The sequence below is a fragment of the Triticum dicoccoides genome, chromosome 6B (genome assembly GCF_002162155.2).
Source record: "Triticum dicoccoides isolate Atlit2015 ecotype Zavitan chromosome 6B, WEW_v2.0, whole genome shotgun sequence".
Classification (NCBI taxonomy): domain Eukaryota; kingdom Viridiplantae; phylum Streptophyta; class Magnoliopsida; order Poales; family Poaceae; genus Triticum; species Triticum dicoccoides.
Genome location: NC_041391.1, coordinates 289,225,577 through 289,246,086, shown reverse-complemented (window position 1 = coordinate 289,246,086; position 20,510 = coordinate 289,225,577). Strand labels below are relative to the sequence as shown.

General features: G+C 43.8%; 1 protein-coding gene across 7 annotated transcripts; it reads right to left on the bottom strand.

The window, feature by feature from the left end:
* Positions 1 to 7,879: 7,879 nt before the first annotated feature.
* On the bottom strand, positions 7,880 to 20,065 carry LOC119323491. 7 transcript variants are annotated; one of them, XM_037597164.1, is made up of 11 exons: positions 19,599 to 20,065; positions 18,701 to 18,934; positions 17,532 to 17,666; positions 16,859 to 17,031; positions 14,527 to 16,652; positions 12,895 to 14,437; positions 12,039 to 12,791; positions 10,021 to 10,803; positions 9,308 to 9,420; positions 8,799 to 8,990; positions 7,880 to 8,683 (listed from the first exon to the last, which is right to left on the bottom strand). In XM_037597164.1, exons 2-5 carry the CDS (start codon positions 18,929 to 18,931, stop codon positions 14,918 to 14,920), a joined length of 2,274 nt encoding a protein of 757 aa, XP_037453061.1. In that variant the 5' UTR covers positions 18,932 to 18,934; positions 19,599 to 20,065; the 3' UTR covers positions 7,880 to 8,683; positions 8,799 to 8,990; positions 9,308 to 9,420; positions 10,021 to 10,803; positions 12,039 to 12,791; positions 12,895 to 14,437; positions 14,527 to 14,917. The 7 variants fall into 7 exon arrangements, with proteins under 7 accessions (XP_037453061.1, XP_037453062.1, XP_037453060.1 ...); XM_037597165.1 differs by having other exon boundaries at positions 10,021 to 10,170; XM_037597163.1 differs by lacking the exon at positions 10,021 to 10,803 and having other exon boundaries at positions 12,895 to 13,086; positions 13,803 to 14,437.
* Positions 20,066 to 20,510: the final 445 nt, after the last annotated feature.

Here is a 20,510-nt window from a genome sequence, read left to right as displayed (position 1 = left end):
CCCCCCTGGGCGCGCCCCCCACCCTCGTGGGCCCCTCGTGGCTCCCCTGACTGACTTCTTTCGCCTATATATATCCATATACCCTAAAAACATTGAGGAGCACAATAGATCGGGAGTTCCGCCGGTGCAAGCCTCTGTAGCCACCAAAAACCTCTCGGGAGCCCGTTTCGGCACCCTACCGGAGGGGGAATCCATCACCGGTGGCCATCTTCATCATCCCAGCGCTCTCCATGACGAGGAGGGAGTAGTTCACCCTCCGGGCTGATGGTATGTACCAGTACCTATGTGTTTGAGACCTCTCTCTCTCTCTCTCTCTCTCGTGTTCTTGAGGTGATACGATCTTGATGTATCGCGAGCTTTGCTATTATAGTTGGATCTTATGATGTTTCTCCCCCTCTAGTCTCTTTCGATGAATTGAGTTTTCCCCTTGAAGTTATCTTGTCGGATTGAGTCTTTAAGGATTTGAGAACACTTGATGTATGTCTTGCCGTGCTTATCTGTGGTGACAATGGATATTCGTGTGATCTACTTGATGTATGTTTTGGTGATCAACTTGCGGGTTCAGTGACCTTGTGAACTTATGCATAGGGGTTGGCACACATTTTCGTCTTGACTCTCCGGTAGAAACTTTGGGGCACTCTTTGAAGTACTTTGTGTTGGTTGAATAGATGAATCTGAGATTGTGTGATGCATATCGTATAATCATGCCTACGGATACTTGAGGTGACATTGGAGTATCTAGGTGACATTAGGGTTTTGGTTGATTTGTGTCTTAAGGTGTTATTCTAGTACGAACTCTATGATAGATCGAACGGAAAGAATATCTTCTTGTTATTTTACTACGGACTCTTGAATAGATCGATCGGAAAGGATATCTTTGAGGTGGTTTCGTACCCTACCATAATCTCTTCGTTTCTTCTCTGCTATTAGTGACTTTGGAGTGATTCTTTGTTGCATGTTGAGGGATAGTTATATGATCCAGTTATGTTATTATTGTTGAGAGAACTTGCACTAGTGAAAGTATGAACCTTAGGCCTTGTTTCCTAGCATTGCAATACCGTTTGTGCTCACTTTTATCATTAGTTACCTTGCTGTTTTTTAATTTCAGATTAGAAAAACCTATATCTACCATCCATATTGCACTCGTATCACCATCTCTTCGCCGAACTAGTGCACCTATACAATTTACCATTGTATTGGGTGTGTTGGGGACACAAGAGACTCTTTGTTATTTGGTTGCGGGGTTGTTTGAGAGAGACCATCTTCATCCTATGCCTCCCACGGATTGATAAACCTTAGGTTATCCACTTGAGGGAAATTTGCTACTGTCCTACAAACCTCTGCACTTGGAGGCCCAACAACGTCTACAAGAAGAAGGTTGCGTAGTAGACATCAGCACACCCCACCGCACTCATCATCCTATCTTGTTCTAGATGTAGGCATGGACATAGGGGGAGAGTTGTTCTCTCAATGAACTCCCCCCCCCCTTTATGCATAAATCGATCAAGTCTTTCAAATTAGCCATTTTTTATGGTACTTGTGCTTCAAAGGTGAGTTCTGGTCATGGGCCAAAGGTTAAAATTGTAGCGGTGCCATACCAATTGACTCAAACATAGGTAGCTTCGGCCACCGCCCTCTCTTTGAGAGGTGGATCTCGTGTGGTTCTACTTTGTTTTATCTAGTTTTATCTTTAGGGCTTTTTGTGTGATTCGAGTCACTCCAAGCTTGCTCCCTCTTTGCTTGTCGTTTTGATCTTGGAGTGCCTGTTTTCTTTTGCTGGTGTTTTTGAGTCTCCATCCCAAGCCATTCCATCTTCAACTTCTCTTTAGTTTGCATAAGTCACCCCTTTTATCTTGATCTTGTTTGTTTTTGCCTGCGTGGTATTACCGCTGGGGTCTGGGCGGTACTACCGCTTGTAAGCGGTACTACCATTGAGCTCCATGGTACTACCACTCGAGCGGTACTACCTAGCCTCGTGCCGCGCAGTAGTACCGGGGCAGTACTACCCCTTCTTCGAGCGGTACTACCGCTCTCGGGTGGGAGAAGGGATTTATGGGTCGGGGCAGGGGGAGTTCCTACTCTCCCATACCCGTTCTTCTTCCCTCCTCGTCCTCTCTCTCTCACACACACAAGCAACAAACAAGCTCCGGGGGGCCACTGCCAGGCCGCCGATTCCATGTTGTCTTCCGCGATTCCGTCTGGTGGGATCGATCCCCACCCTTTCCTCTTGCCATGGATGTTGTCATAGTAGTACAAGGTGTCAGGATCGTCGCAAGAACCTAGATCGTCCAAGGGGTTACAAGCGCTACCACACTTCTGAGGATGTCAGTGCTCCGTCAAGGGCTCCGCCAGCTCAACTGGTGCAGTGTTCTAAACAGGTTGCCAGCAAGCCCAAGCCCAAGGTCAAGCCAGCGTCTCACATGAATAGTCAGGAGTTTTGTACCTTTCGTCTTACTAATCCATATCGCAATGACCAAGATCCTGCTCTTATCAATCGTCCCTTCTGGACCAAGCAGCAGTGCTCTATCTATTTTGATGTGCTCAAAGCAAATAAGAACCTATTTGTGGAGAAAGGGACCATTGGCATGTGAAGAAGAATTCGTGGTACTTTGGTGAAGCTCTTGAGTTGTGTGAGCAACTGAACATTGTCAAATTGATATAGTTCAACAAGGACTTTGATGCAGAGGTCGTGGCCCAATTCTATGCCATTGTTCACCTTGGCACTGATGAGGAGAGGACCTTGACATGGATGACCAATATAAAATTACTCTCGGTCAAGTGGAAGGCGTTCATGGAGCTTTTGGGATATGAGCATAAAGGGATTGAGAACCCTCTCTAGATGCGTTCTCGCAAGGAAACTACTTCTACTCACAAGTCTGCTCTGTGGCCCTATAGCACCTTGAAGATCTCGCCAATCACCAAGAAGAAGTCATATGAGTTGTGCCCTTTCCTGGATATCATGCATCGCATTTCGAGGCACATGCTCTTCCCACGCATTGGGAACTTGGATCAGGTTCATTCGTATTTTGTGGACATGCTGCTCTTCTGTTAGAAGGAAAAGGAGGAGCCTACAGGGTAAACTTTGGATGTTTGCATGTCATGTGGTCGGAGCTCCTATGGGCCATCACGGAGCATAAGTGTCCCATTTATGGACCTTACTTGATGCTTCTCATCGAGAAAGCTTGTGCGTTCACTTATCCGGGGGAGTTGTTGGTGCTTGGTGAATTGACCTCCCATGAGATGGTTCACCTGAGGAAGAAGGATAATTGGGGTACTCCCATTCCTGCGATGGAGGTCCCTATGGATGAGGATGAGGATGACGATGATGTCGAGCCTGACTATGAGCCTACTGGAGTGGAGCCATCTTGGGCTAAGAAGCTCAAGTTGAAGATGAAGAAGCTGTTTTGCATGGAGGCTCATCAGCAGTATATGGTTCATGTGGCGGAGAAGAAGTCCCGCTATCGTGACAAGCTTATCATGAGGAAGCTTGGGCTCGAGATTGCCGATGGGTCTGAGGAGATGATCACTGATGAGGAGGAGTGGACCTCTCAACATTGCCACTGGTCAGACTCAGAGGTGGGTCAGACTGCTTCTACTGCTGAGGGCTCGCGTGACCACGAGGAGTAGCGTTGTTGAGGATCTCTGGCACTGCTATCATCTGTGTTCCCTTGTAGCACTCTTTGCCCTTTTGGTGTCTCGATGCCAAAGGGGGAGAGAGTTTAGGGATTTGCCGAGTCACGAGTGTGTCTTATTTGCTTGTATTTCTCTCTCGTGAACTCTTTTATCGTGTTGCTTTGGTTTGTGTTTGGGAAAATTGGAACCTAGACATATGGTGTGAGACATATGCTATCCTTATTAATCTCTTTGTCTAGTTTGTATGTTAGCTTGTGAGATATTATGCGTATCTTGTGCCCTATCTCTTATGCTCACATGCTATTTCCTTGCAACCTTATTTATGTCTCATATCATGTTGTTGCAAGTATTGTCGATCTATAAAATATAGGGGGAGTGGTGATCCTAGTGTGTGTGCTTTGCATTCCATAAGCATATCTATTTAGTGCACACATCTAGGGGGCGTCTATATTTTGTAGATGTGGGGTTTGCTTATTATCTAAGTATTTTCTTTGTGCAAATCTCGTGTTGTCATCAATCCACCAAAAAGGGGGAGATTTTTTGGGCATATTTCTTCCTTATTGGTTTTGGTGATTGATGACAGTACCTTTGCGGACTAATCGTGTGCATTGAGCATTTCAGATATTCCATCATAAGGCACAAGATGATTACTTCCCCTCGGAGCTTTAAGCAGAAGACGTTTTATTTTCCTTCGTTCATTTTTAGTGGACTTGAGTCGTAGGAATTACCATACTATCAAGAGTGTGTCCGCTTCGGAAAGGTTCGGGTGGGATCAACGCGTACACGTCTCCTTTTGCACCCCATGTATCTTTCTGCCTCCTTCGAGTTTCTCCGCTTGTTATTTTGGAGTGTCTTGGTTTGCTGCCAGCGGTAGTATAGAGCGGTACTACCGCTCCCAGTACCACTTGTACTACCGCCTCGATTTGGGTCTCAGTTTTCTCGTGTCAGGTTCAGTGGTAGTCTAGCAGTGATCCCACTGCATACTACCACTGACCCCAATTTGACCTAGTTGAGGAAGAGGCAGTAGCAGAGGCAGTAGGAGCGATAGTACCGCTTATAAGCGGTAGTAACGTGCCTACTACCGCTGCCATTGCCTCTTGCGTCTCTGCTCTCTGGGCTCTCCCCTGTTTTCTGTGTGTAATGCAACCCCAGCGGTAGTACCGCTCCGGTGGCACTACCGGCCCAAAGATCCGCTCCTTTTGCATTGCACTACCGCCCGGGCGGTAGTACCGCTCCTATGAGTGGTAGTACCATGTTGTGCAGGCTGAGCGCAGGATAACGGTTGGTTTTATTTCCCACTATATATAGGGGGTCTTCTTCTTCAAGAAGACCTCCTCTTCCTACCCTAACTCCATTGTTGCTCCAGAAGCTCATTTTTGCCCATCTATCTCCCTAGCCAATCAAACTTGTTGATTTTCTAGGGATTGGTTGAGAAGGCCCCAATCTACACTTCCACCAAGAGAAATTTGATTCCCCCCGGTAATCCCTTGCGGATCTTGTTACTCTTGTGTGTTTGAGCACCCTAGACGGTTGAGGTCACCTCGAAGCCACATTCCATTGTGGTGAATCTTAGCGGTGTTGTTGGGAGCCTCCAATTTTGTTGTGGAGATTGCACCAACCTTGTTTGTAAAGGTCCGGTCGCTGCCTTCAAGGGCATCACTAGTGGAATCACTGCATCTCGCATTGTGTGAGGACATGAGGAGAATACGGTGGCCCTAGTGGCTTCTAGGGGAGCATTGTGCCTCCACACCGCTCCAACGGGGACGTACTTCCTCTCAAAGGGAAGGAACTTCAGTAACACATCCTCATCCCCATCGGCTCCACTTGTGGTTATCTCTTACCTTTACTTTGCTCAAGCTATTATTGTGTCACATGCTTTGCTTGCTCGTGTTATTGTTTTTGTTAGCATCATATAGGTTGCTCACCTAGTTGCACATCTAGAGAACATATTTGTTACTAAACTTAATTTGTTAAGAAAAGCTAAAAATTGGTAGTTGCCTATTCAACCCCCTCCCCCCCCACCCCCTCTAGTCAACCATATCGATCCTTTCAATTTGAGCACCTTCCCTCAGGAATCATGGTACACCAAGCTGCCTGTATCCAAAAAATATTGGAGAAATTCGATATGGAAAAATCCTACCCATCAAAAACTCCCATGGTGGTCACTCTCTAGACGTAGAGAAAGATCTGTTCAGGCCTAGGGATGAAGGAGAAGAAATATTGGGGTCCGAGGTTCCATATCTCAGTGTCGTTGGAGCGCTCATGTATCTTGCAAATTGCATGAGACCTGACCTCGCATTTGAAGTGAATCTACTTGCTAGACATAGTGCAGCTCCCACCAAACAACATTGGTCTGGAGTGAAGAATATCTTTCGATACCTCCAAGGCACAAAGGATCTTGGCCTATTTCTTCAGTTCCAAAGAAATCGGGACTCTAATACGATTTGATATGCAGATGCTGGCTATCTATCTGATCCCCACAATGCCAGATCACAATTCGGCTTTGTGTTCCTACATGGTGGAACTGCCATATCATGGAAGTCTTCTAAACAGACTCTGGTGGCAACATCTACCAATCATTCTGAAATAATTCAACTATTTGAGGCATCATGCGAATGTGTGTGGCTTCACGGAATGATAAACCACATACAACAGTCATGTGGAATTGGTTCTATTGAATCACCTACCATTATCTACGAAGTTAATGCGGCTTGTGTTGCGCAGATGCAAACAGGATACATTAAGAGTAATATCACTAAGCATATTTCTCCTAAGTGTTTTTTTCATGATCTTCAGAAAAGTTGGGAAATAAACATCTTGCAAATTAGATCATGTGAAAATCTTGCTGATTTTTTTACCAAGTCTCTACCAAATTCTACATTCCAGAAATATGTACATGGAATTGGTACGCGACGGCTTCGGGGACTTGCAAGAGTCAAGGGAGTATCTTTCTGAACTGTACCTATTTGAAGTATCATATTACATTTCTTTCTCTATGTGAGTTTTATGTTTCAGGTTCTCATCAAGAATATTAATGAAGAATTGCTGGAGAAGAATCCTTTTGAGATGATGATGCAACCTAGACGGTCTTGCAAGATGACGATTCTACCTGATGATCCTATGACGATTCTATATGGACAAGCGTAGATTAGGGGGAATGTTGTGATTAATTAGCACATATATTAATTAGGGAAAATCTCTTCTTGTCTAACTGCACGGCAGTTACTTAGCGTCAACCGACGCCTCTCTAGGATCAAAGGGGATCCTCTAACATTGGGAAGGAAAGTTAGAGAAGCTATAATACCCTAACTTCCCTTCTTTCTATCCATATGATTATGGCTAAAATGATTTAAATTAATTTGCAAATTGATGATATACTGCGTACATTTATCGTAATTACACACAAATAAATTGATGGTGAAATAAAATTAATTTTAAATTATTTATATCTGCAGTAAATACCAACAATAAACAGCCTGTCAACTACTCCCTCCGTCCACAAATATTTGTCATCAAAATGGATAAGATGAGATGTATCTAACGTATTTTAGTTCTAGATATATCCTTTTTTATTCATTTTGATGACAAATATTTTCGGACGGAAGGAATACCTACTAGCAGTCTCTAACTTCCCTTCTTCATTTTACACTAGACTAACACTATAGCACCGTGACTTCCCTTTTCAATGTTAGAGAATCTTGTTCCCTCTAGGATGCGCCTGTACAAACCGTTGCCGACCTATGCGACCCATCTCTTCAACACATATATAAGTTGTACTCTGTCTATCAATCAAAACAGTTGATCATTTTTCACTCGAACAGAGACACGACCATTCCGGGTTGGACACACCCCTTTGCTAATGACTATTCATTAATTAGCATGTGCTAAATAATCTACTAATTAATACCTAACACACATGTTGAGATTTCATCAATGTTTCTGTCCAAAAAAAATATTTATTATTTTGTCAACCATTTTTTAAAAAAAATACTGTTCATGAATAAGCAAATGCGCTCGCGAGCAAAAACTGTGTCCCATGCGTGCCCTCTTCTCTCTCCCATGGAGTAGGCGATTTGGATGGGCGGCCCGTAAATTGTTCATGAGTGGGTGATTTATTATAAGGTTCTGGACAGTGAAAAAAAGAGGATGAGCTGAGCGGCACGTAGGATCCACTCGTCACGCGAAACGCACGAGATCAGCTTAGCTTTCTGCCAGCCGGCCAATTTTAAGCGTTTCCCATACAATAAAAATAACGACAAACCCAATACAGAGGCGGGCCTGCATGCAATAAAGATAAAAACGACAATCAGGTCATAAACTAAGCGGTGTGCCACAGGGGCAGTGTACGCCGCACTTTTCCAGCGCTAGGTAAGATCTGACGAGGGCACTCTTTGAGTAACGTGACAAAGTAAAATGTAGCACTAGGTATTACAGCTAATCAAAGCAAGTCAGTACTCCCTCCGGTTCCAATTACTTGTCGCGAGCGCTATAGAAATAACATTTTGCAAAAAGGTCCTCCCAGTTTTGAATCTTCTCCATCCTGGCCCTCGTCCCGTGGCTTGGAAGCTCCTTCGCTGCTCCGCCGTCCTTCCCCGCCGGCCGCCTACCTCCGCCCCAATCAAGAGCCTGATTTCGGCTGTTGCTGCGCTGCTCCGCCATCCGCAGCTCTGTCTCCCTCCGCCGCAGCGCCGTTGTCCTTCCCCGCCGGCTGCCTGCCTCCACTCCAATTGAGAGCTCCGTCACTGAGGTCTGCCGTTGCTGCGCTGCTCCGCCGTCCGCAGCTCCCTCACCCTCCACCGCAACTTCGACATCCTTCCCCGTCGGCCGCAGGTCCCTCGCCGGCGCCACCCTCCGCTCCAATCGAGAGCCCAAGGTCCGCCGCTGCTCCGCCGTCCGCAGCTCCTTAACCCTCTGCCGCTGCTCCGCGTCCGCAGCTCCCTTACCCTTCGCCGCTGCTCCGGCGTTCATAGCTCCGACAACTCGAATTGATCATCTGCTCCTCTTGGCGTGAATTTGTGCTCTAAATACCACAAGGCTGGAGCGATTTGAACTGAAATTTTCATGTCCCCCATAAGCAATCACAAAAAGAGAGTAAGTACTCACATCCCCCATAAGCAATCACAAAAAGAGAGTAAGTACTACAGCTTGGTTCTGTTGCTCGATACCTGTGAGTAATCTGCTGTTCCTATTGATCCTCTCGACGCAGCGGGCAGCGGCTACTGTCCTCTTGATCCTTTGATGTTCCTGTCAACTGGTTCCTCTCTGTTGTGTTCATCAAGGAAATGGTGATCACACTCTGAAGACTGTCAAATCACACTCTGAAGATCACACTCACAAATCTGCAAGCAAATCAAAACCTACAGATACTAGGTTAGCACACTCTGAAGATCACACTTACTCCATTTTCAGTAGACAGTAATTACTCTACTGTATATATTGTTGAATAGTGTACATCAAAGTAGAGCACACCCAAAAATTCAGTGTAGACAGTAGGAGTAAGCATAGACAGTAGACAATAGGAGAAAGTAAAAACAATGTAGGCTTCTCTTTTTGGCTGATTTTTGTTTATTATACTGGTGTCACTGTATTGACAGCAAAAAATAACAGTAAATTTCACCAAGAAGTAATAAGATGCTAAGGAGTATTGTTGTCAAAGTGTCAACAGTAGGAGTACCTTTTGTTTTGCTGTTTTGTTCTTGGAAGTAATAACATGTTGTTAACTGACATTAACATGCCATTCTGTTCTGTTCTTGGAGTAGTTCCAATAACATGTTGTTAACTGAGTTCCTATAACAGTGAAACAGTAATTAGTTAGACAGTGAATAAAGCAATACCCCTGACTAAAACATAAAGCATACAAAAGGAATATATGGTTGATGATCTACTGCCAAAACAAAATAAAGCAGTACAGATACAAGAGTAACTTGCTTATTTTCATGCTTACTGTCATGCTTTTTTAAATGAATGCTTATTGTCATGATCAGGTGAGAACATGTTGAGGACCTGAATCAGAACAGAGAGCAGAGGTACAACACTATGGTGCTCCCAGATCTGAATAGCACTCCACCTGGAGGAGAGGAAGATGTACATATGTCTGAAGAAGAGGAAGATGTACATATGCCTGAAGGAGAGGAAGATGTACGTATACCACGGGCAAAACCAGATCTACCAGACACTCACAAATTTGCAGCATATATTGCACTAAAAGCACTTAGCAGGGATGGAGAAATTGACAAGAGAGACAAAGAACGTGTAGCTGGTCTGCTGAACACAAGTGTCAGAACCGTTGAAAGAATATGGAAGGAGGCAAATGCCCAGCTTGCAAGAGGAGAAGAGATCAATGTGTCTAATAAAAGGAAGCGGAGATGCGGTAGAAAGAGGGCAGACCTTGATCTCTCGAGGATACCTTCAATTCCCCTCAACAAAAGGTCTACACTGAGGGCACTCGCTAGGTCTCTGGATGTACCATATTCTACCTTGCGGAGAAGGTTCAAATGGGGAAAGATAAGGAAACACACAAACAGTCTGAAGCCCACTCTGAAACCAGAAAACAAGCTATCAAGGCTCAAGTTTTGCATTTCAATGATTGATCAAACAACAATAGCAGATGCAATGCCCTCTTTCATTGATATGCAGAACATAGTTCACATCGACGAGAAATGGTTTGATATGACGAAAAGGAACAGAACCTATTACCTCCATGAAGAAGAACCAGATCCGATGCGCACTGTTCAAAACAAGAATAGTATCGGCAAGGTCATGTTCTTAACAGCAGTTGCGAGGCCACGATTTGATGATCAAGGAAATGTAACATTTGATGGCAAGATAGGAGTATGGGCCTTCATCAAAGAAACTCCAGCAAAAAAGGATTCCAAGAACAGACTCAAAGGGACTAAGGAACTAAAGTCGGTCACAGTTACTAGGAATGTGATGAGGGAATACCTATGTGAAAAGGTCATTCCAGCCATTGAAGCACAGTGGCCCGAAGACAATCGAACCATCTACATCCAGCAAGATAACGCAAGAACACATGTTCCTCCAGATGATTCAGATTTTCTAGCTGCCGTAGCAGAATCAGAACTGGATATCAGGTTGATGCAGCAGCCTGCAAATTCACCTGATATGAATGTCCTGGATCTTTGCTTCTTCAGCTCAATTCAGTCCTTGACGCTTGAAAGTGCACCAAACAACATCAAGGAACTGATAGAATCAGTTGAAGAAGCATATGATAGGTATGAAGTGCACAAACTGGCGAGAGTGTTTATAACTTTACAGTCAGTCCTGATTGAGGTTATGAGAGTTGAGGGAGGTACAGGATACAAGATCCCGCACATCAACAAAGATAGGATGGAGAGGGAGGGGATGCTACATATCAATCTAAGATTCGATGCTGAGCTATATTGGAAAACTTTGGACATTATAGAGGGTCACTAAAGGAGAAGCAAACACATGAAAGATGAAAGAGGGAGTAATTGTTAATGATTATTTGTTAATGTGCTGTTAATTGCATGTAACCACAGAATATATTCATGTATAATCATATTTTGTTAATTTGTATGTTAATGGAGTAAAAAAGCTTACTGAATTCTCTTTCTCTCTTTTATTAAGAGTAGGAGTGTTGTTAATTGTTAATTTGGATTAAGTGGAATAATTTGGATTAATTGAAGATAAAGGAGGAGCAGAAAAAGAAAAAAGAAAAATTTGGACAAGAATTACTCCAATAACATGTTTGGACAAGAATTACTCCTTACATGCTTGTTGGCCTTAATTGCCCTCTAGTGGAGTTAAATAAATGGAGTACTACAAGTGTGTTGCAAACACAACTCCCTCTGTTTCATTTTTCTTTACATACTCCAACATTATGTTGTTGTTTACAGAGTAGAAAATATTTGAAGGAGTAAGGTTAATTGTACTGTTCATTTTGCACCAAAGCACCATAGCACCATGGAAAATTATTCCTGTTCTCTGTAGAACTACTCCGTGGAAAATTACAGAAAATTAGTCCAGTTCTCTGCAGTACTACTCCATGGAAAATTGCAGAAATTTTGAGTCAAAATCTACACAGTGATGTAATGATCAGAACATCATATGATTGCGTTGGTAATGCCCAAAAATTCAAGGTTGCATATGCTCCAATACCCAGATGTGAAACCACAAAGTTAGACCCAATTCATCCAGATGAACTGAACATTAACCATAGTGATGTCAGCTGGAGGTCAATCTGCACATAGATTTAAATTGCAGAAAATCTACACATGTTCGCTGTAGCAATCTACACAGTACAGACAAAATTGCAGCCATGGTTGATGCTCTTTCAAGCAAAAAAAGAGCTACTGTACCCCACTACTCCGTACAAAATTGCAGAAATTGCAGAAAAACTTTTCCATGATGAAAATTGGCAGTACCTAGAGCGGTGATGAAGAAGGCGGTCTTCATATGGTGACCTTCTTGTAGCCGTCCGGCGAGGTGACAACACGATCCCCTCCACCGCCACAGATCTCCAGCCACCCCGGAGCCCTTGCGGGATGCGGCAGGGCACTATGAACACCCCGGAGCCGTGGGTGACAGCGAAGAGGAGGATCCGCGGTACCACGAAGCTGAGCGCGTCCATGGCGAAGTGCTAGGCGGCGCTGTGTTCTGCAGAGGAGAAAGATGCCATTTTTCCCAATGGAGTGAGAGGGGGAGCTACGCAGAGGAGTAAGCCGGAGGAGGGAGCGGGCGAGCTGCGTAGAGAAGGGGGCGGAGGAGCTACGCAGGGAGGAGGGAGCGGGAGGAAGGCGCGGGCGAGCTGCACGGAGGCCGGCGATGGCGCGGCGGAGCAAGCAGAGTCACGGGAGGGGGCGAGAGCAGCGGCGAGGATCGTGGGTTGTGTCGGAATAAAGGGGTGGGTGTTTTTGCAAATTGACCAGCGCGACGAGTATTTCGAACCGGAGGGAGTACATCTTTGTGCATGCTTTTCTGGCCAATTGTTACAGAAATTACTCCCTTTGTCCCAAAATGTAAGGTCTTATATTATGGGACGGAGGGAGTACATAATAGGCGTGAGTTAACAAAATAAGCGATTGCTAACTACAAGTCCACCGGTGCACGCTTTGCGCCAAACTGAGAACATGGAAGAACCTACAGTAGTCAAGTCGCTTCTGCATCTCAGCTAATACCTGCAGAACAACCGATGTCATCAGTTAAACCAATTTGTATTATCAAAGCCACTAAATTTATCTCAAAATATTGTAAGATTCAAACAATAGACATAAGTTTCACCATTGTTGAAGTTGTGCCAAAAGCTCAAAGCTGACCCATCTCAGTGTTATTGGAAAAAAACCAACAGAGCACATCCATATGAAGAGTCAATGTGTTACGGCATGCCTTTCAAGTTATATTGTTAATGCATTCTGAATTTTCGTGCTCTGTGATCTCAGTAGAAGCTACATGATCAGTGGTTTAAATAACTCCCTGCAATCTTAGCTTATCAGATCATCTGAAATATTATTTGTTATCATGGATATATCAGGGCTTCATGGAGAAGAAAACAAAAATACCAGGTTTCTAGCTCATGGCCATATATTATGTTATATATTGATACATCCTTGGTCCAAAATAGAAATCAATCTTAGAACCTCTGCACCACAGAACTTCAAGTACTTCTAATGATAATGCAAGATATGAACTATAAAGAACTGCAACTGTGCAGAAAGCAGTTTTTCTTGTGAATAACAAATTATTAAGGATATATGATATCAAAAAGAGAAGAAATCGGAGAGCACGCAATTGCAATATCTACTTTGGATCACACAAACTATATAATGGGCTAATGGCCAAATGACCAAGTACATATGCTAGAGTTAGACTGATCCGCTGATATATATGTTGAGAACATATTTAAGCAGAATAGCACAATTCTCCATTAAAAATTAAACTGCAAGAGAAACAATATACTGACTTGAGGACAATTGTCCACCAGAATAGAAGAACACCAGACTGCATGGAAACCGGCTAAGATATTAAGATCTAACGGAACTTCACACGGGAATAAGCGTGGTCATTTTGTTACATGACTAGATTTGGTCAATCAAGATCTATTATTGGTTAGTTGGCATTGAAATTGAATTCAACAGATTCAGTAATGAAGAACTATGAACGCTTAAAAATACAAGAAACATTAACCTGACCTGCTGGGCACTGCGGACTAGAACGCAGAAGTTGCTGTGATACATATGGTAGCATCAAGAGACGCATGCATCGACCACTTAACCTGGGTGCTACCACTTTTGAGAACAAGAGACTGGTCTACAGCCATGGATTTACCTCCAATCTCCAAAGTTCCCTTGAGGCGGACAGGCGAATCAACAGGTAAAGCAATAACTCTCCGAGTTAAAGGAAGCATGAAATCCTGTCCAGCAGCATCACATGGCGTGAAACAGTTACCATCCTCAATTTGACTTGAGAAAATAGTTAACCCAATAGGAAGGTCTCCCACATGTAAAGCCAGCTCGCCATTCACATAATAAGGACGAAACAAGTGATAATCATGCACTAGGAATCTGACTGAAGCTCTCACTGCATTTCTGAATACCACGTAGCTAATATGTATAAATCCTCCCCTGGCTAAGATGATACCGGTCTTAGCTTCATCAACTGTTTCCTCGTTATGATCTAATATCATTTTGAACACTCCACCTGCCATTTCCTTTGTTGCACAGGTTTTAGGCAGCAAAGAAGACTCTATCGGCACATCAGCCTCAAGTAGCCAGCACTCTGCATTAGCCGTCATGGCACGGCTCGGGCCAATGGGAACAAGTTTGTACTGCATATATATTGTAAAAGGATCAATGAAATTATCTCCACAATCATTAAAAAGAGAAAGGAAATTCATTTCATGAAGAAAAAACATACCACGAGATCATAAGGTCCTCCCTCTGTATGCTTAGACAGCCAAAGATCCCTTTTGTCAATAAACCGTTCCTTCTCCCCGTTCTTGTATTTGTAGATATAAACACCACCTCGATCATCATAAATTCCAATGCTATTGATCTTGCATAAATTGGTGTGGAGCGCCAATATTTCCAGGAGTGGCTGGCCGCTCAAAGTTGATACAGACGCCCCAACTGATTCTAGGGGAATAGGGTTGCTGCTGATCAAAAGCCTACACCGATCAATCACCCTGCCACTTGCACTCTCTCTGAGAAGTTCTGGGATTTCACATAAACCAGCACACAAGTGAGGCCCATGTACATACATGCGCCCAGGTCCAAGTGGAGGACGCAAAGGACCATATCTGCAAGGTCTAAGTGGAGGAACCGAAAGGAGAATGTACGCGCACAGGTCCAAGTAGATGATGACTCAAAGGATGACCAGATTGTACAGGGCAGATGCCAGATTTTCCAGTTTGTTCAGGGCTACCATCAGATGGTCTAAGTAGAGGAACCAAAGGAGCATGTATGCGCACAGGTCCAAGTGGATGATGACTCAAAGGATGGATGCTGCCAGATCGTGCAAATAGGATCGCCATCCTGAGAGATTCAATTGCGCTGCTAATCACACTTGATATATAGCTGACGGCAGATAGCCCAGATTGTTCAGGGAAGACATACAGACCAGATTGTACAGGGCAGATGCCAGATGCTCCAGTTTGTTCAGGGCTACCATCTGCATGGCTGCCATCAGACGGTCTAGGTTGTCCAGGACTGCCATCAGATGGTCCGGGGCTGACGTCAGATAGCCAAGATTGTCGAAGGCTGCAACCAGATGGCCTGGATGATGCATGGCTGCCACCAAATTGCCCAAGGCTGCTATCAGAAGATCCAGATGGATCAGGGAAGACATACAGACCAGATGGATCAGCGAAGACATACAGACCAGATTGTACAGGGCAGATGCCAGATGCTCCAGTTTGTTCAGGGCTACCATCTGCATGGCTGCCATCAGACACTCTAGGTTGTCCAGGACTGCCATCGGATGGTCCGGGGCTGCTGTCAGATAGCCAAGATTGTCCAAGGCCGCAATCAGATGGCCTGGATGGTGCATGGCTGCCACAAGATTGCCCAAGGCTGCTATCAGAAGATCCAGATGGATCAGGGTTGCCATTAGATGGTCGAGCTTTGCTCTTAGCTTCTTTGCAATCACCATAAGATGATCCAGACGCTTCAGGGATGCCACCAGAAGGTTCAGCAGGTGTACTGCGTCCTATTTTATTAAGTTCAGGATGCTTTGTATTAAGCACAAGATGCATAACCTTGATTAGGTCAGACACAAATTTCAAGCCAAGATTATCCTGCAAGCTTTTAGGAAGCACATCAGAGCTGTTACTGTTACGGACTTTCTTCGACATTGGACCCCATCGCCTCATAAATGTTAACAGCAATTTTGTCAGAGATGCAATGCTGTTATTCCAATCTGCATTCACAGCTATAAAAAGGTTCACAAAACGTGAGACCTCAGATAAAACCACCATTTTCCGAATTAGCGCCTTCTGCACATTTTCAATGGCTTGACGTCGCTCAGCATCATCCATCTTTTGTGTGTGGTCATAATTAGCCAACAGATGAACATCAGCTGCATTTTCCTCCAGATTGAAGATAATTTCCAGTAATCGCCTATCAGCTTCTTCTTTTGGAAGATCCTCAACTTCTCTATCATATTTTACAAGTGCAGGGTAATCAGCATTGCAACCAAATACAAAGGAACCTTCAATTATTCGCAAATTATCAGACTCTACGAGCTCATATATCATATTCTTTTGGTTGCGAAAAGCAGTGATATACAGATTATCGCCTCTCATGTAGACACCACATTTTGCACTTTGATCTCTCAGTTCAACCAACATCCACTTTGGTGGTTGATGAGGGGCTGTCTTAAAAGGAAGTAGATGGCATGAATCTTCTCCTGATGCAAATATTTGATGTTGAGAATTTTCACACAAGCGATCCCTCATATAATTTATGAGATTAGCTAAAGAAGCTGTACGAGGATTGAAGAAAACTTGCTCAATGTCTGTATCTTTAAATAAATCCAACGTAGACCTGCTCATGTGCATAATGCATTAGCTCAAGCAGAGTTATCTTTCAAGTAAAAAAGGTTTAAGCAGAGTTCTCTTCCAAATTAGAGCTAAACTAAAGGGTGTAATGCACTAAACAATGAAATATATTATGTAATGGAAGGAGTAACTGCTACTCAAGACACTACTTCAAAATTTAAATTCATAGACAAGGATGTGTCCTAGAACTACCTCTCAACTTCAAGTTCTACTAATGTTTTGTCAAGGATAATTCCAGTATTGAGAGTATTAATCCAATACTGCGTTTCTTCATCACATTCTGGCTCAGGATCTTCACATCTTTTACAACTGCTTTGCTTCTGCTGCATGCTCTCCAGCCAGCTACGTGCAAGTACAAATTGTTGCTGCGTGAGAAAAACGAATAAGTTAGTACACGTCCACATACCTAAACATGGAGTGAAAATTTGTGTAGTTGCTTCTAGGTGTGTAACATACTAATGGAGCCTAAGCAGACTATTCTAGAGATGTTGAGCAAAAGAGTTCATATACAACTAAAAATGGAGAGTGAAAAAAAAGTTCATATACAAATTACACCAGAATCTTAAAATGTCATATTACATGATATCATAGCAGTGGTTTATTTTCTCACAACTAAGTAACGAGATAATTACATCATATCAGACCTTCAAGATGTCAACATCAGAAATATAGTGCCAACTCAAAAGTGTTTATCAGGCAACACATTGGGAGTTAAATATAGCAAAAACACGACATCTGCTTCAAGGTCCTTTCATTTACATAAACTCAAGCAGATTAAAAGTGAGACTACAGAATGATAAGTACAGACAACAATATGTAAAACAACAGTGACAACAGCGATAGGGTGCGAGGAAGATGGGCAAACCTGTTTCTTCGTGTCAGCTACATAAAGGCTCTTCTGCTCATCCCCGGTAAGTATTTTCAGTGTAGCATCAAGCTCCTTAACTAACTTTTCAGTCTTAGACCAATTCGATGAACGTGCATAAACTTTCCTCATGGTCTGCATTCAAAATTTGTTCAGAACTAGCATAGTGCCAGTGCGTTGCTACAGAACCACAAAAATAAAATAAAACCATAACATGTTCATGCGTTACTGTCAAACAACTAAACAAAGAATATAACTTCCCAAATAAGTACATTTGCTTTGTATATCAATCATCAGTTATGTGCAATGTCTTCGGTAACCTAGACTACAACATAATAATTCGATGTAAGGCTGTAGACAAAACGAAAACATTTAATTAAGATTTACTGAGCTTAATTTCAGATTTCCTGTACTTGATTCAAAAAAACATACAAATGCTCCTAGCATTCTTCACCGTGCTAGTTGCTCAATGCTCATACGTTTCTCCTTGTTCTTTTATTTTTGTGTGGGTAACAAGGAGTGGTGCATGATCATGTCCTTAGTAGGTACTACAAATAACACAAGTAGGAAATGCTATAGCCAGCTAATTGGCATGATACATCGCGTCATCCGATGACACATAACTTGACTTTGGACGAAATAGGCCTTAGTTTTTGTCACAACATAGCGGTGAAATATTTTTGGTTTATCATGTCCATACACCAGCGCCACAAAATTATAATAGTCCAATGTTAATTATCACATTCTACAAATTTCGGATTCAAGGACTTTTCCCTGCAATATAATTTTTCAGCCTTTTTTTCTAGCTAGACGCATCAATATTTACATACATGTACCGTCAAGCTGTAGTTTGACTTTTTATCAATGGTATGAACAGTAGCATTCAAGTCTGCTGCAGCCACATGCCTGGACAGTAGTAGTGAACAGTAGCATTCAAATCTGCTGCGCCCTAAAAAGAAGTCTGCTGCAGGTCTGGTAGATGACAAGGAGTAGTAGGACATGCCAGGTTGTGATTCCATTGGGTTCATTTTTTATTTGCGTTGTTGCAGTAGGCTCCACATGTAAGTGGAGAAAGAAGGTGGGTGAACTTACCACCAACTCAAATATTTAGAAGCAGGAAAGATATAAATAATAACTGACAACGTAAGCAAACAATATGCATTGCATACCTTCCGAATATCCTGCTCAACTTGTGAATAGAATTCCAATTCCACTGTTTTATCTGCTTCCGAACAGAAATATCCCTCGTCCAGTTTATCTGCTATTTTCTTGAGATCATCCATATCCTGACGGTTCAGATAAATTTCATATTTTCTGCATTCATTAGATAGCTTCATTTTCAGCTGCTTCTGAAACTGTGCAGGATCCTTGGGAGCAGGCTTCTTCTTTTGCTTTGCCATGATCTACAACCAAAGACATAAATGATAATCTATACACATTTGATGCTTCAATCCGCAAACAGCGGTGGCATCTTTCAGAAAGTAGCAGTTTATTAGTGATACAAGAGATAAGTGCATCTAGAAGTGACTATTAGCAAGTATAAAAGAAATAAGAATATAATCTATAGAAGCTACTCCATGAATTACAACTAGAACCCAGCTACAAGTGGAGCACTCTTTGCCACTGGCGGATCTACAAAGAAATAGTTGGGCGGGCTTAAGCCCGAGCGTTCGATATTTTCGGTTTGTATAAACATGGCCTGGACCCTGGCTCGTGAGGATTGTCTTGCTGCTGTCATTAGTAGTAGCAATACTAGTTGCTGTTATTATCTACTAGGAAAATGCATCGGGGATATCTACTAGCAGAACATGCAGACACAAATAAGCACTTGTTGCTGTCAATCAACTACTAGTAAATTAGGAATATATCAATGGGCAGCTCGCATAACACACTGTGACACACGCACACATGTACAAATCAAGGAAGGTGGCATCATTCACGGTACTAGCAGTATAATTATCCTCTGTAAAAATTGCAACAAATGAACAACCCACATCACAGCACATCTATGAGGAAAATCAACTGACAAATAGCATCAGTGAAGCACATGAAAGAATCTGAGCTCACCTTTGGTAAATGGACAAAGTTCTCGGGAAGTCGGGGAACGAGGTCGGGGAGGACGAGCACGTCGGACGTGGTGCTCGTCGACGGCGGCGGACCAGGGCCCGTCACGGCAGAGGACGGGGAGACGCGGCAGAGGAAATGGTCGGCGGTGGACGACGGCGACTATCGGCAGACGACGATGTTCACGATGGGAGGGCGAGTCATGGCTGGGCGTGTGGAGGCGGCGGGGAGTGTGGCCGTCGCGGGCAGCTAGGGTTGCGAGGACACGAGGGGGTCGAGGAGGGGGAGGACCAGGGCCCGTCACGGCAGAGGAGATGGTCAGCGGTGGACGACGGCGACTATCGGCAGACGACGATGTTCACGATGGGAGGGCGAGTCATGGCTGGGCGTGTGGAGGCGGCGGGGAATGTGGCCGTCGCTGGCGGCTAGGGTTGCGACGACACGAGGGGGTCGAGGAGGGGGAGGGACGAGTCGCGGCCACGCGAGCGGATCGGATCGGTAGGAGGACCTAAACTTAATCATCTCTCGGGCCGGGTTGGGTTACGGGCCGGGCTCTCAAAAACCCGAGGCATAGATGTGAAGCCCGAGCCTGACATGCGGCGAGCGCGACGCACACATGAGCCGTCTGGCTGGGCCGGCCCACTAAGACACATGGCCAGTAGTTAACAGCAGTAAAAATCGAAAACTAGAAAAAGATGCCGCCAGAATTCAAGCACGGGACGTCGCTCCGCTCCAGAGCGCTGCTTACCACTAGACTAAATGGCCACACGTGAACAAAAACGCATCGCAAACATATTTAGCAACTTACCTTTGCGGGATATTCCCAGTTGGATGTTATTTTCTGTACATGTACAGTAGCATATATATTTTTTAAAATTTGAACACATTTCAAAAACACAAGAAAGAATTTTTGAA